Below are 16337 nucleotides of genomic sequence, written 5' to 3' on the forward strand. Positions count from 1 at the left end.
AGGAATTCTTCGCACAAGGATAACAATTACAGAAACCCCTAAATTTTCCAGAGGAGAGGAATTTATGGCTTTCCTTATCAACAGAAACTAACTTCTTCAAGCCTGACTTAGACTCAAAGGCGCCTGGGAATTAACAGAAACTTTTTGACAAGTACCAGACGAATTTCTTGTTTTAAATAAAATATATGCATAATCATGAAGTGTTTTGTATATGCAACAGGCTATTGCTTTTAAGGTGATTCCTTTGTTCACAAGGCATGCTTGTCGTGGCTTAAGTGCCCGAGAGCATCCGGATGTCCGTAATTCTTTGCTTTTTATTGTCTTGTAATTGTCCTAACTCTAAATTTTTATTGCTCTAATTGTATTACTATTTTTATAACCATTTTATTATTATTAAACTTTAAAAATTTTAAAAACCAAGTGATTGGCGTTTTTCACACAGCAGAAGAGGCAGTGTAACAAGAATCAAAGAAACAGTCTCCAGGCTGACGTTTCCTTTACTGTGCACGTGACAACCTTAGGGAACTGCTCCCAAACAGAACACACTTCAGACCTTTACATGAAATCAAAAATTTGTTTCAAAGATTTAGTCCCTTCTGCACCCTTTTCAGTAACAAAACAGCTGTGCAACCACTGGCACCACCCTCCTTCTTTAGAGGAAAACACAAAAATTCAGCCTAAGCCCTTGGGGAGTCTGTACCATCATGTGGACAGCAGCTATAATGGGAGGAGATCTCCTGTGTCTGCAGCAGGTGGTTTATGTTCGATATCTTGTAAGATTTGTGTGTGTTGAATAGGATTAATGCTTTAGAAATGGGATTGTGCTTTTAAACCTGCTGGGCAGCAGTGGGACATGCTGTCACCCAATGCTTCAGCCCTGGTGAATCTAACACTGGGGCCAATATTCTTGCACTCCTCCCTCCAAACAAATGGAGCACGATGAAGTTCTCTCACCCCATCATGTGTTCATTTTCTCACATATTCTCTTTTCAAACAGCAGAGTTCACTTCTAAAGCCGGGGGTGAGCAAAAAAAGTGCTTCTCACACCTGTAATGGCTCTGGGACAAACCTAAGAGAAAAGAGGTGCTAATTATTGGCCCCTCTTAAGTATTATAAGACATAGTCCCAGGCCCATGGCAACCCTTTAATGCAGTGGGAACAGGGATCTCATTGAACTGGCTGGCACCACTTAAAATAAATCAAGATTGCATTGTTACCAAAGACACACAGATCAACAAAACTTTTTGTGCTTCATCTTTATACCCAGTCTGACAGCAGGGAATCCAATTATCTTTTTGCTGAAGACAATTAAATTAAATCAAGAATAATTTTGGCCTTTTGGCCATGAAATTTGGATTGCTGCAGGCATCAGCTTTTTAAAAATATATTTTAGTTGAATGACAAAGATCACCATGGGGAATTAATCCAGAAAAGAACAAAAATGCTTTCACAGCAGTAGACAGGGAAGTCACAGAAGTACTTCCTCTCATAAAATGTTCAAGGCTGAGTTCTTTTGTTTAGTTGTGTCACACAGCTTTTATTTTCAATAATTCAGAGAAAAAAAAACTTCCAAAAATCAATTTAAAAAGATAAACCACTGTATCATTTTTTACACTGTGAGACTAAATGTAAGCCAAATTTCAAGTCCTACAACTTCTCCAAAATTATTGCTTTTTTTGGAGGGGTGGAGGGGAGGCAGGGAGATAAATGCTGCACCTTATGTTATTTTAATGCACTAAAAATAGACTTAAGTGCACTTAGTGGTCTTCCTACATGTTGTAGCAGCAGGTGAATAAGAATCACCTTGAATATTACCAGTGAAGCTGATCTCTCAAGATGTACCTTTGAAAATACGCCTGTGAAACTCCTTCTGGGTGTTTACTGCCCATGGGTCAGGATCAAACTATGTGTGAAAGTCAGGTGCAGGCAACCTTTGCAAAGCTACCTGATGTAAATATGTGTCTAACTTCATCTACATTCTTGAGGATGTAGCAATAATTTGAAAATCACACCTTCTTGCACTAGATCTGATTTAGAGGTAGGCCACAAATATGTAAAGGAAAATAAAGGTTGTCCCCAAATAGAACTTGAAGGACTAAAGACATATAAAATAATTAGTGGTTGGCTAATTACATGCAATTTTAAGCAGACTATTTTAGTAGACATGATTAAAGGACTGGCTAATATCAAGTTTATAAATTCATATGAATTTTAATACAAAGTCTTGAGATACTGTACAAAATTCCTCTGTAAGCCTATCAAAGCATGCATAATCATAGGATGATTTGAATCTTTAGTGAAAGTTGGAAGAATGAATATGGATGTAGGAACTGACTGTAGGAATAAACCATTGTTGCAGTGAAAATAGTTCTGTCATGACTGAAGTGTGCTTACTAAAGTGAAGGACAGAAAGAATGTCCTTATTCCTGATGAAATTCCTTTCTCTCATTCACTGCCCCCCTGCTACAACTTGGAGAGCAAAGTTTATGCCTTCGGAATGCAGCAGATTGCCCCAAATGTTATGGGCTTGGATGTTTTTCCTAATTTTTCCCTCTGGGGACAGAATGCATCTGGGGAACCTCTTGCTTCCTTGACAAACTGCACGATTTGATTTCTGATTCCAGCATAACATATGCAGTTTATAAGATCAGTGTATTCTTTTTCTCTCTTTAAACAAAAATAAAGTCAATAAAAAGTCTAAGGAAAATGCCAAATTCTCAGGAAGTAAAAACTTCTCCCTCCATGTGTGCATGTGTGTGTGTGTGAGAAGTTTAATAGTTTTGAATAAAGTGACATTTTTATTGCTTCAAGGCATACATGTATTGCAATAGGCTTTATTATTTTGGAAGATGGAAGTGTGAAGAAAGAAGCTCTAAAAAACAAAACCAAACAAAAAAGATAAAAGTGGTGTTACACTGAGTAGAAAATATTTGTATTTCATCATTTAAAAATAAGTTGTTAGAATGTATTGTGTGCCTGTTCACATGTCAGCCCGGACAAAGGAAGCGAAGATGCCATCCTCCTGGGAAAGCAGGTTCTCAGGAGTATCATATTCCAGAATGTTCCCTCGCTTCATGACGATGACCAGGTCTGCAGTGAGGATGGTGTGAACCCGGTGCTGCCACAAAGGAAAGCAAACAGGTTTTCATTTGGACAATTGTCACTAATGGGCCTCATGCAAGGCAAACCCCATTGGGGAAAGCCTGTCCTTGTTTACAGCAATAGTTGGAATAGATCCTTGTACTTTAACCTGAAGAGATCTTCAATTACTTTACAGCCTCGGCCACCAAGCCTGAAAATACTTAAGCATGAACTTTGCTTTTTGCCATTATGGACAACACAACTGGTGGAATAAATCCTACGGTCCTACTGAAACACATCTTCTCCCGTGGGAAATAGGGATGAGAAGCATCCCTGCACTGCCAGGTGGCTTGGCATCCTGCTCTGCTCCTTGTTCTCTGCACCCCAGCAGTCTGCTCTCCATCAATCTCAGGGCACTCCTGGGTTATTCCCTGCTGTAAATCCCTCTGAGATCTAATTTGAGTGTGCTCCAGACAACAGTTTAATCCCATAGGCTACAGGTTTCCCTTGACATGGTAGTTTCAGTGTCAGCTGCCTGTCTGATCTGCATAAATAGTCATGAAATTAAACAAACCCAGGAACCACACAAGAAACACCTTCTTGCACTGTTCTCTCAGAAGCTGTGCAGTAGAAAGGAAGCAGAATGAAAGGAAACTAAAGAGGTAAAAATAACTACCAAAGAGCCAGAAGTCCTGTGAACAGTGTGGACTGAGAGAGTCTACTTGTGAGTCTTCACCAAAGTGGTGAACAGGCCGTCCTCTTTGAGGAGTAAGTTTGAAGCAGTGTCACATTCAACTAGAAAGCCCTCAGAAAGGACTAGGACAATACTGGCGTCCAAGATGTGAGACACACGATGCTGGAAAAAAGAACAGAAAAATAGGTGGGTGAAGGAAGGATCAGCTGTGAATGAGGAGAGGAAGGAATGAAGCCAACTCCATTAGGAAAGCTAAATATTAATGTGTGCTGTTTCACTTGAGACACTGACTTTGGAAAGGCAAAGCCAAAGAAAAGTGAGATTCCAGCCAGAAGGACAATAAGCATAGAACTAATGGACAACAATCTCACCACCAGAATCTTCAGCATTTACACAGCCAAGAACCTTGGAGCACATTGTAAATGAGCTGGGTTAAGTGGCTTGCCTGACACAAATTACTTTATGACAGGCTTGAAACCAGAGTCCAGGAGGCCTGACTATAATCTCTAACCACAAGACTGGATTCCAGACAAGGCAAATGAAACAGCTGTTGAAACACATATTTATCTCGTGGAGAAAACCTGTGTTTATTGACTAATGCTGCTGTCACAAGTGGAAATATTCTTCATGGTATCCACCACATGTCTGAGCATGTATATGTATGGAAATGCATGGATATATGGAACACACTTTTTGGGCACTAGAAGTGGCAGGAAAATGGGAAAGAACATCATAAACCCCTAGCTGAAAAGCTATTATTTTGGGGGGTAATTCCCATTGATTCTGATGCCTTAAGTTTTAGCTTTCATATGTTCCAGATTCTGTACTGCTTTAGTGTGTAAGTCTGAACTTCATATAAAGTGTTAGCAAGTTCTCTTCACACTTTAGTTTGACAAAACAATCATTTCCCAGCCTGAGAACCACAGGTACCATTGCAGCTTCAGGCCCCAAAAGTATAAAAAGCAGCAAATTGAGGAGAGCAATCTGGGAGGATGGGACTTCATAACCTGAAGCTGTAATTGGACAATTAACCCAAATATATAAATGGACCAAAATTTATAAAAGTGTGAAAATGTGTGACCCATCATCCATCTTGGGTGCAGCCATGGCCAGGCTCTTGTACTGCCTAAGGTGTATCCTTTGAAGGCCTTTTTAATAAATATCTATCTTATTCTTTAACAATGTCTAGCTTCTGGTAGCCTCTTTAGGCATAAATTCCAGTTTTTAAAACTTTTTATGTAAACCCAGCTTTTTATTCCAAAAGAGAGAAAAGATAACCCAGCCTGAGAAACCACAGCAAGAATATTATGAAATCTCAACTCAAATTTGTGCTGTGTTTGTAGGCACTATACATACATAGCCTTCAGAAGCAAAACTCAAACCTAGATTTTGATGCAACTTTCAGTAATGGTTCAAACCATGCATTTGGTTTCAATCTTTTAGTGAGAATCACTTCAAATTTTGTTGAGACAATGCAGATGCTGAAGTTCCCTGTAAAGTCTTTGTTCAGATCCAAGTGTTTTAATTTGATAGCAAGACAGCATTTACTGCAAAATTTCAGGTTGACAATAGGTGTCTGACTTGTTCTGGTATCATGGAAATATTCGTGCCTCGTGGTTTAGTTCTATTTTGTGATGCTTTTAGTTTTATGTAGTGGTGTTTAACTGATGAAGGGCAAGGTTAACTGCCTGAGGAATGAGGTAAAAAGAGCATTTTCTGGCTTAATACTTACTGCTATTGTTACAACCGTGCGGTCAGCGAAGGCAGTCATCACAACCTTCTGCAAGATGTTTTCCTGTCAGAGGAAAAGGCTCACTCCAGTTACTTCATCCTGTTACATTCTAAGTCACATGTTTTCAAGCATATTCCACACTATCTCTTCCCAGCAGGGAAATGTCACACATATGAAAGCAGGGGTTCTCTAAAGTATTTTATCCTGAGAGAAACAAAAACACTGCCTGCTTTTTCTGCTACAGAGATCTCACACTTCATGGCTGACACTTAGGGAAGATGTCTTTCTCCTGGTAGATCCCTAATTAGTTAATTGCTGTACTCACTGTGGCCATGTCAATAGATGCTGTGGCTTCATCCATGATGAGGATGCTGCTCTTGCGGACAAAGGCTCGAGCCAGACAGAAGAGCTGCCTTTGCCCCACGCTGAAGTTTTCCCCTCCTTCTGTGACCATGGCATCTGTAACAAAACCAGTTCCTGTGAACATTGCACCCCTGAAATGCTGCCCCTGAGAGCTCTGCTTGTGCACTATTCCAGGGCCAAGCAAAATCCCCATAAAAGCCAATAACCGTAACCTTGACTGACCAGTGAGATGGAGGGATACCAAGAAAAATGAGCACAGCCTCTTGGGAAATAAAATAAACAGTTGGCACAAATTGTTAGAAAATCTGGTAGGTTGCAGGATAATAATATCTTAGTAATACGAAATATACTTGATATGGCAATAAATATGTGAGTTTCCTTCATGAAACTGATCTGAAATGGTAAGAAAAGTGTTCTGTCAGTGTTTACAGCTCTGCTTGCAGAGCCAGATTTTGCTAAAGGAGGTAAAATTGCTCTTTTTTCTCCTTACTAATTATCCCACTGTGATCACAGAATCATAGAATATCCTGAGTTGGAAGGAGCCCACAGGACCACCAAAATCCAATTCCTGGACCTGCACAGGACAGCCTCAACAATCACACCATGATGCTGAGGTGTTGCAGGATTTTTCCACAGTGCATGGGAAACCAGACTATTGCTCAGCTTTTTAATAAGAATATTCTCTCTACTATGAAGAGAGAATTTTCTTTATGTACCTGTCACTCCTACATGATGATACGGAATGTCAGATGGGATAGATCTGTTTATCTGTGTGCATGCATGATTCCATTATTGGCCCATGATCCAGAAATTGGTTCAGACATACCAAGGCCTCCTGGCAATGACTTGACCATGTTCTTCAACTGAGCAATCTCCAGAGCTTCCCAGAGTCTGTCATCAGTGCACTTGCGTTCGGGATCCAAATTAAAGCTGCAAAGAAAACCATAGCAGGAGTCTTGTTACTGCAATTACTTTCAGGCTTTTTGCAAATGAACACCTTGGCATTCTGTGTCGCTCGAAAGGCTGTGCAGATGGACTGGACTGAGCTAGGAAGGTTCCTTGCCTTTTCCATCCTCTCCTGTCCTCCAGCTCCCATGACAGGCAGGCTGTGCAATGCTGCCTGCCACCCCCTGATGGCATACACCTACCGGATGGAGCCACTGAACAGGATTGGGTCCTGGAGAATGATGGAGAGCCGGGACCGGAGCGTGTGCAGAGGCAGTTTGCTGATGTCTATCCCGTCAATCACTATCCTCCCTGTGTCAAACAACACACAGAACACCTGAGGGAATTGCACAAAGCACAAAGCACATGACCCACAGGTAGCAGGTGGAAAGGTGGAACAGCCCCTCTGGGCTGGTCTCTAGATGATGAGACACTGTCTCCGTGAGCTCTCAGCACTGTCAGACACATGGGGAAGGTGAATGTATCTAATAACACAAACCAGAGATGTCCCAGTTTATTAGTGACACTGCTGCCTTGCTCTTTTCCTTTTTCTTCCCTCCACCCTCCCTTAAGGGAAATTACATGTCTTCCCTTCTGTGTGACTAATGATAGCACCAGAAGGATAATTTATTATGGGTTAATTACAGCCAAACAGAGCAAGAACAAGAGCAACTTATGTTGCTGTGCCTTTCTTTGTTCCCCTTAAATTCAACAGTTGCTGAAGATATTTCCTTTGAGAAGGAGCACAATTTCTTTTGCACAATATATGCGTGTATATGGGGGGTTGGAGGTGATGGGGAAGGGATGGGCTAAGGCAAACTGAATGAGAATATGGTAAAGGCTATTTCCATCAGGCACTTCTGCAGTTCTCATGTGGATTGCTTCACTAAGCAGCTGCACTCCTCCCTGGGATGTACCTAACATTCATTTAATCAGTTCTCTCTCCCAACAGTGAGGACATAACTGTGAACTGGCAGGTGCATGGATATTCAGAGCTTTGTATGTGTGTCCCTTCTGTCATTCCCATTGTCATGATACTGCATTTTGTAGGTTGTTCTCTGTGACCCTGTTCCAGTGGAAAATTTCATTGCCCCCTAGATGGACTACTTAATGATTGTAGTTTTATGCTTTTACTATATGGCCAGAAGAATCAATATTTTCTCTGTAAGGTGCAAAGTCCAATTATTTTCATACTTCAAGAGAATCCAAATCAGGTTATAGGACTTCTGCTTGAGACATTGGTGGTTGCATAAACTTAAGCAATTCCTTTTCTTCACAAACAAGGACATTAGAGTGTGTTAGCAGAAGATGAGGTAGAATAAGGAGGGGAAAATTAATATGGTATGCCTGGGGAATAGGGAAATGCATACTTGATAGAAGCCAGGGTGCTCAAGGAAAAGAGAAGATGAAAGGAGCTAAGGGAAAAAGTAAATTTGAGAGGAGGTGGGAAACTGGGAAAGGATTGAGGGGTGGTCAAGCAAGACACAAGAGAAATTAGAGGTTATTTGAACATAGGGCAAGAGAAGGGAAACACTAAAGAGCAAAGTAAAAGTAGGGAAATAAAATGGGACAGATAGAAATTTAAGGAGATAACAAGGACCTAAGGAACAGCATGAATGAAATTTTGGCTCTAGTAAAGTGACTCGAAATATTATTATGTAACTTTTATTAGAGTCAGGACCCCAACCAGAAGTGGACCAGCATGGAGGCCAAATATGGGTCCAGCAGGGACAGGGATGTGCACAAAGGATAAACAGAGCTTGATTAGAAAAGGCTTAGATGTTCCCATTGGAAAAATCAGGGACACAGGAGAAGCAGACAAAAAAATATACAGAAAGAAGATTTAAGTAGAAGGAAACTTCAAGCTGGCCATAAGCATGGTTATTATTTCTTTGCAATATTTATATATCCAGGAATCATAGTCATGAATCAGAAGCCTGTGACCATAGACACATATAGGCCCAGAACCACAACAAAAGCAAATATTAGCTGCATCAGATTCACTTATACTCCCCATCCTACTGGGCTTTCCCTGGGAAGCATTCCATGCACAATGACTAAATGACAGATGTGCAAATTTTTGAAACAAAAAGATTACTTTCTGGTGGTTTTCTATATTCCCTCAATAGCACACATGTATCTGTATTATAAATGCTGAAAAGCAGTTTGTGCCAATCAGCTGGCAGAGTTAAATGCTGCAGGAGTGACAACATAGCAACATATTTCCAACCCTTGAGTCCGATTATGCTGCAGTTGTGGGAAAGCACAATAAAATAAAAAAAATCAAGGGAATGGACTTGTTGAGTTCTAGTTTATATTCTGCTAATATTTTGACAGCTATAATAAGTTGAGGCAGTTATTCTTTAGGGAAACATTTAGACACTCCAGAGACTTACATTTTTTGTCCTGCCTCAAAAATTGCATATTGTTTTGTCAGACCATATGCAAAATTTAAAAAAAAAATTAGAAATATAATCTGTGCACAACATGTCCCGGGAGAACCAAGTGCTATTCACAATAGGGCACTTTGTACTTTGAAGGATTAGGCATAACACTTCTAATCAAATGTCTTCTGAGCCAGATAACATGGTTATAAACTATCAAAAAGGCTCCTCCCCTCTTCTGAGGAAATAAGGGGGGAGCAGTTGAGGAGTGACAACATATTCTGGAGAAACTGACCATCAAAAATATCCACCATTCTGAAGAATGCCAAGGACAGGGAGGACTTGCCGCTGCCAGTGCGACCACAGATCCCAACCTGCAAAACATGGAGGATATCGCTTACTCACAGAGTACTCACGTACTCACCTACTTGCTCCTTATTTACACCTGCAGTTCTTTTGGGAAAGCTGCACTGGATTGTGCTACTGGTGAGTAGAAAGGTCCTTCCCAATGGCAGGTGGCACACCAGGGAAAACACAAAACAGGACAGCGAGCACATTCCCCTTTTCTGCCCCTCACCACAAGGACTTGTCCCACAAGCATTTCAGCATTTTGACATGGATGCCAATGGCACTCTATGCTGAAATGTGAGATACTCTTGTGTTTTTACACAGTTCAGTCTTATGTCCTCCTAATTTATCTGCCATTTAGACTTACTTTTATGCAAGGAAAATGGACTTGGAAAGATATGGGATACTCAGAAGAAAAATTGATCCCAGCCAAGAATAAGCTTTTATCAGTGTAAGTTCTTGATCTGTGCCCAGGACCTCAGAGAGGACTGTAAATGCATATATCTGCCAATGCAAGTTGTTAATCTTGTTCTTCTGCCACTTTAGAAAGGAAAGCTCTGTAACAAAGGATCTGCACCAGAATGAGGATGATGGGCAATTGCTGGACATGGTACCTTTTGTCCTGGCTTGATATAGGCCTTCACATGCTTCAAAACAGGCTTCAGGTTGTTTTCATAGCGAACACACAAATTTTCAATCTTGATTTCCCCCTCCTGGGGCCAGTCTTTGGGGACTTGAGAGGGATCTGAAATAGTTACAGAAAAACAAACTGAAATGAGTGCTGCTAGAGGGTCACCCTTTACAACAGTCACCTTTCCCCCTCTCTCCTGCCTGGGCATCTTCCTTTAAGCCACTGGGGAAATAGAGCTCCAGTTCCCTGCCAAGGGGAGACTGAGCTGGGAACTGCCTGGCAGGCACTTGGCTCCCAGATCTCCAAACACAGGGAGAGAGGGCAGATACTAAAGTGTCTTGTGGCACTGCAAGAGGGAGAAGCCAAAGGAGCGGAGAACGCGGTGTCAGGGCAGTGTTAGCGTGGCCTTGGGTCAGTGACCTGCACAGGGAGGGCATCTTGAGGAAGGAAGTTGTTACTGCCATACAGCGTGAGCTGTTTACATTATCACAGCTCTTGTTTCATCCTCATTTGTGAATACACAGCAGGTTTTGTCTCTGGACTAAGGAGCTTGGCTTTCCAGGGAAGCTTCTTGACCTATGAGCCATTTCTTGCACTTCAACCACTTCTGAAATAGCAATCAAGGCCAATTTGAAGGGTATGGAGCACAAATTCCAATGTGCAGCTCAGACAAGAGTTGCTGAGGTCTGCTTGCCAACGTGGCCCTTATCTCTAGTCCCCATCTGCTAGAAAGATCAGAGATTTTGAACTATGTGACAGTTCTAATTTTTATACTTTTTTTTTTTTTGTTTTCTAAATAACTTACATGGATGTTTTGCTCATCTTGTCTATAACTGGTATTTTTGATTGTACTACAGAGTCCTGCTCTGTCTCCCTGGCATTTGATAGGATATTTTTTTCATGCTGACTAACATGAACAACATATTTTCATAGCTTCTCTTAGCTATCCTTGTCACTCACACCAGTGGCAGTTCCTACACCTCAGTGAGAACAGATTTTGCCCAGAGAGGTGTGTACATTTTGCATGACCAAGTCCACCATTCTTTCACATTACCATGTAAAGCTCCCAAAAGCTTAAGAGCAATACCCAGGTAGCCTTCGTAGTTCTCTGACTCCATGTTCAGGAAGCTGTGTACTTTTTTCACTGCACCCATCTGCACTTCTAGATCAGCCAGATTCCTCACTACCCAGTTCAGGTAGTTGGTTATCTGCATCACAAAATGAAAACAAGGACAGGATTCAGCCTTCTTTCTGTTCATCTACCCATCTGGAAATAAAGGTTGGATACATTTGTGAAAATCCTTGGCCTGACTCAACAGAGTGGGTCTCTTTAACATTACAGCAGTTCAAGGCTCAGTGCAACAGCATCAAATCAGCAAGAAGCCAGTCATACTCCAACACAATTAGCCCTAAGACAGCAATTTGGTACTTGGTATTCTCATCCTTGTTTTTTGAAAGAGAAGTATGGAAAAGTTGTACCTAAAGTCTGACTGATTGAGGGAATCTCTTGTTTTCAGCATCTAATAATCAGTACTGAAAGGTGTCTTCTTTAAGCACACAAACACAGAAAAGAATCAAAATTGAAAGTGCTGTTTGGAAATATTTTCTATTATATATATTCTAATCTTTCAAAGACTGCAACTAAAGATTAAGAAAGTTCACTATTTGCAAATATATTGAAAACATTTTATGATAGTTTCATTTCCACATATTTAGATAATACATTTCTCTCTGTGGAAAAGATGAGAAGTTTTTAGCATAGAAATATATGAGGGAAAAATGTATTATCAGTTCAGCAATATTTCCTTCCTGGTTTTTATTCTCAATTGTAATGAAAAGGATTTGATCAATAGTTAAATCAACAGTAAAGGTATTACTTTTAGTAGATAATTGTTGATTATTAGTTCTCTAACAATACTCAGTAGCTTAGAAAAACTCTTTTCTAGGCAGGACTTACTATTTACGGCTGAAAATTGTAAATCTATTTCCTATGTCTGTATTTAGGTGTTTCTGTAAAAAAGAAGAACTGATCTTATTAGGAAGAGTTGATTGCCAAGAACCTTTAAAACTTGAGATATTTTAGGTACCTGAATGAAGTTTTAGAAACCTAAAAATAAAACCACCTATACACAAACATATTCAGAGAAAGACTTTGCCATTTTTTCTGGTGAGTGCCAAATAAGGACTTTATTAAGAATAAATCAGCCAGTCTCACTTCTTTACCACTAACCTGATACTGATGCAGGAAGCAAACAGGAAATAATTTTCATTGAGATTCAGCAAAAATTGTTGTTAATTTAGAGGACTTGGCTGCATGCTTTATCCTTAAGATAGAGCTCTTGATGGGATATTCTCTCCTTTATGTTCAGATACCTGCTTATTTGATGTCCAGCTTTTGAGTTAGGAAGCTACAGAAATGGGAAAGTTTGCAGACAAGCAAAACAATGCAGAACTGCTGCTTGCAGTGGCAGGCTGCTATCCTCGATCTAGCAGATTTCATAACACAGCCTGGCACTCAAAAACTCTGCCCATTACATCAGGCTTCATCACAGTTGTGCAAAGGAGTTGGCAGTGTTTATAGAAGAGGAGAGAATAAGCTCGGGATGTCCACTGTAAACACAACCTCAGTACAAACAGTTTGCTCTCATCTAGGTCCAAGTATCGGCCCTCTCTCAGCTGCAAAGAGTAATTATTAAAAAAACCACCAAACTATGCCAGGGGAGACAGGTAATGATCCAGCTGCCTTCAAAAGTTGATCAGGGTTATTGTGGGGCAGGAGAGAGATAGGTGACCACTTGGTGCCTAAAGCTCTTCTTCACCTGTTGTGCCAGACTTCAGCACGTGCCTATTTCCCACCAATGAACTGTTTGCAAACTCAGGCTAAAAACAAAGAAGCCAAGGATGATGCAGACATCCTGATGCTTCCAGATCTCTGCTAATGAAGCAGCATTACCAGGAATGTTTTCAGAGTGAAGCTGAAGCCCTGGGACTGATTCTCAGTTGTTGACAGATTCTCACACTGTTGCAACAGCAGCACAGAGGGGATCTAAGGTCTCCCTAAGGCAGCTGCTGAGGACTTTCTGTTGTAGCCATAGGCTCATCAGCTTTTATATGCAAAGCCAGATCTCAGGGTTAGACCCACACCTTTATCCTTTCCTCATACCAGTGCTTCAAAGCAGACAGATTTTTGCCATGCCAGTCATGGTTTCAAAAGTTCTTCCTGCCACTATCATCATCCTGCCTTTGTCCCCACTCTCGTGGTTCATTCAGTAATATTTTGGCCCCATTCTTGTAATTCATGAATACTTCTACTCTCTGTGGTGATTGTCATTCACTCTGTGCTCATGATGAACACTCAGCCTCTCTTGCAGCCAGGTACTCTAAAATGTTCCTTCTCCTCACTGCTAATGACAGTGGCAGAATGAACCAGCTACTGGACCACCACAGCCTTGTTATCCCTAAGCCCATCTCCTCTGCATTCCTACTGCTACCTGGCATGATGAACCATGCCCATAAAGGTCCCAGTCCCCAAATCCATTAATAATTGCATGGATAATCTCAGGCATCTCAGTAATTTCCCTCCAAGGGCAAAACTGATAATTCTGTTTCTTCAGCAATTATTTTATTTGGTCTTTGGTTAAAGATTACCCAGATGATGACAATCTTTATTTCCTGGCAGGTTTTGCCATGTAGAGGTGGAAACAGCACTGTGTTGTACAAAACAGAGTGCACAGCAGATTCTCTTACGCATTTTTAATTTTCCTGCTCCACTTGGGAGCATGCAGGGCCTGGGAATGGTTGTGTTTTTTTAATTGGTTCATAAAACCTGAAGCAAGTCCAAGTTGCCCTGAACTGTCTCAGCTTTGGCTTGAGTCCATTATTTGTAGGATTCTTTTTTTTCAAGATTAAGAAAGCTGGGAGATGACAGTGTACACGTAAAAATATTATAAAATTAATGTGTTGGTCTGGAAGTTCTTACACTTGGCCCTGGTACGTACCGTCAGAGCATACAGAAGACCCAGCCCCACGAACCCTGAGTGTGGCCCTTCGGTGATGGAAGTGACAGCAGCAGTCAGGACAATACAAGCACCCAGATAATCCTGGAATGAGAGACAGAGGGATAAAAAAGGAAAAAATGCAGCAAGCAGAACATTTCTTTACCTGTGGAGCAGTTCTGCTTTACCAAGAATTATTTATATAATGACACCTAGCCCTTCATTTTGGTTTGTTCTTTTTCCTTGGAAGAGGTCATGGTTATGATACCCAAGCTGAAATACTCAAAGCAACTTGCTGAACACTAATGAAACAGGCCAGTAATAGCTGCAAATACATCCATAGTATCCACCCCAAAAAGAGCAGGGATCAAAAAATCTAATAAGCATATAAAAAAAAATCATAAGAGGGATATAACAGTGACACCCCTAATTCCCACTACTAAAACAAATCAATTCCACTCTCTCCACTCTCCTTCAGGTCTTGTCAACTATGGGTCTGCCTCCTCAAAAAAGGAAGTATCACTGACTTCACAAAGTCCAGGAAGGCTTTTGGTTGAATTTATACAGGTCATGCACGTTTTGTTGGCAGAAGCTTTGCAGGAGCTGGAACCCATTTTCTTGATGTTTACCTCAGGTTTGAAGTATATGCCACATATCATCTCATGGGGACTAGGTGCTGATTAATGGGGTATAGTTGGTATTCCCACTCTCCCACTGCTGCCGGCGTTACATTTACTTTGGATCACATTTTCCATTCATTTTTCTCCTCCTGTCTCATAATACTGCGTCAGGAATCTTTCCTTCTGAGATTTGAAATGAGGGCTGCCTAGTTCATCTGTCTAAAAAATGTGTTGATGAGCAGAATAGAGACTCAAATTTTAGGGGGGGATGGATTCAAACTGACAGAGGGGGGAGTTAGGTTGGCTATGAGGAAGAAATCCTTCCCTGTGAGGGTGGTGAGGCCCTGGCACAGGTTGACCAGAGAAGCTGTGGCTGCCTCATCTCTGGAAGGCCAGGCTAGATGGGGATCTGAGAAACCTGGGTTACTGGAAGGTGTCCCTGCCCATGACAGAGGTCAGAACTGGATGGGCTTTAAGGTCCCTCCCAGTGCAAATCATTCTGTGATTCTGGGGTTCTGTGACTCACACCTATGGAGCATAATGGTCTTGAGTCTCCATCATCTGCTAGGACAGGACTTAACAGCTGCTATTAAATCCCACAAACTTTTTGGTGGTCTTAATACCACTGTGACATTAGACAGAGCTAGATCAACTATTCCTTGGCAAGACCACATTATTTCTAATGCTCTGATGAGGTGAGGTGTAGTCTTGGACCAAATTCATTCTGCATGTAAGCAAGTCTAAGACTGTGAGACATAAACAGGCTTATTCCAGGATTGGCTGTTGCTCTGTTATTTATCTGTCTTAGATTTGGAAGCAATTTCAGCTGATTTTGGATGCTGTAAGAAGCTGAAAGCTTTGAGCACAATGGAGAGATTTGCCATCATAAAAAATGGAGAATAACTTTGATGCTCCAGCAAGAAAAGAAGGTGAGTATACAGCCTTTGATGTGAGGATTAATCATGCCTGTTGCTATTTATGTCCAGCAGAATCAGGCCACTGCTCTGTTTATTCACTGCTCTTTCTGTTTCAGATGAATAAGGGAATCACAGTTGCTTTGCTTGCCTCTTCTTGCCTCGCAGATCAGGAAAGTCCCTCATAGAGAGCCCTCACAAACCCCAGGAATCTATGTCACTGTCAGTTGCTGCATTGTGCCCTACTGTCATTTTCTTTCTGGTATCTTTCATGATATCAAACAATAAAACTACAAACAGTATGGACTTGCAAGGGTTTAGCTTACAGCTGTGGGATTAACCCTGCTTCTGGAGAGTTACTTCAAGACCTGAGTGATCAGTGTGCCTAAAACAGCCCTGGCAGAAGGATGGCACAATTCACAAAGCCACTGAAGAGCCACTTTCTGCCTTAAAAGCAGTTCCTGCTGTGGCAGGTCTGTGGATGCTGCACAGTAGTAGAGAAAGTCTTGTTTGAAGTTATGTAAATGTTTGTTCTTGCACTCCCTTCAGACGCTAGACAGCACAGCAGCAGAAGATGAGGCAGACTTGTATTTTCTTACTCCTGGCCAAGAAAGTTGAAAAAACCCTCTG

General features: G+C 41.2%; 1 protein-coding gene across 6 annotated transcripts in view; it reads right to left on the reverse strand.

The window, feature by feature from the left end:
* Window positions 1-2191: 2191 nt before the first annotated feature.
* The window catches only part of ABCC9 (ATP binding cassette subfamily C member 9), a 71923-nt gene continuing 57777 nt past the window's right edge, over window positions 2192-16337 (reverse strand). For 2 of the 6 annotated variants that reach the window (XM_053943352.1, XM_053943353.1), the window contains exons 30-39: window positions 14177-14278; window positions 11233-11386; window positions 10162-10292; window positions 9495-9573; window positions 7019-7127; window positions 6697-6800; window positions 5833-5966; window positions 5508-5570; window positions 3758-3937; window positions 3030-3118 (exon numbers count right to left, since the gene is read on the reverse strand). In XM_053943352.1, the coding sequence (XP_053799327.1) occupies window positions 3800-3937; window positions 5508-5570; window positions 5833-5966; window positions 6697-6800; window positions 7019-7127; window positions 9495-9573; window positions 10162-10292; window positions 11233-11386; window positions 14177-14278 (1014 nt within the window). In that variant the 3' untranslated portion in view covers window positions 3030-3118; window positions 3758-3799. Of the gene's footprint in view, window positions 3119-3757; window positions 3938-5507; window positions 5571-5832; window positions 5967-6696; window positions 6801-7018; window positions 7128-9494; window positions 9574-10161; window positions 10293-11232; window positions 11387-14176; window positions 14279-16337 lie in introns of all 6 variants that reach the window. The other 4 variants (XM_053943357.1, XM_053943358.1, XM_053943355.1 and 1 more) reach the window with 3 other exon arrangements.

This window comes from Vidua chalybeata, chromosome 5 (assembly GCF_026979565.1).
Source record: "Vidua chalybeata isolate OUT-0048 chromosome 5, bVidCha1 merged haplotype, whole genome shotgun sequence".
NCBI lineage: Eukaryota > Metazoa > Chordata > Aves > Passeriformes > Viduidae > Vidua > Vidua chalybeata.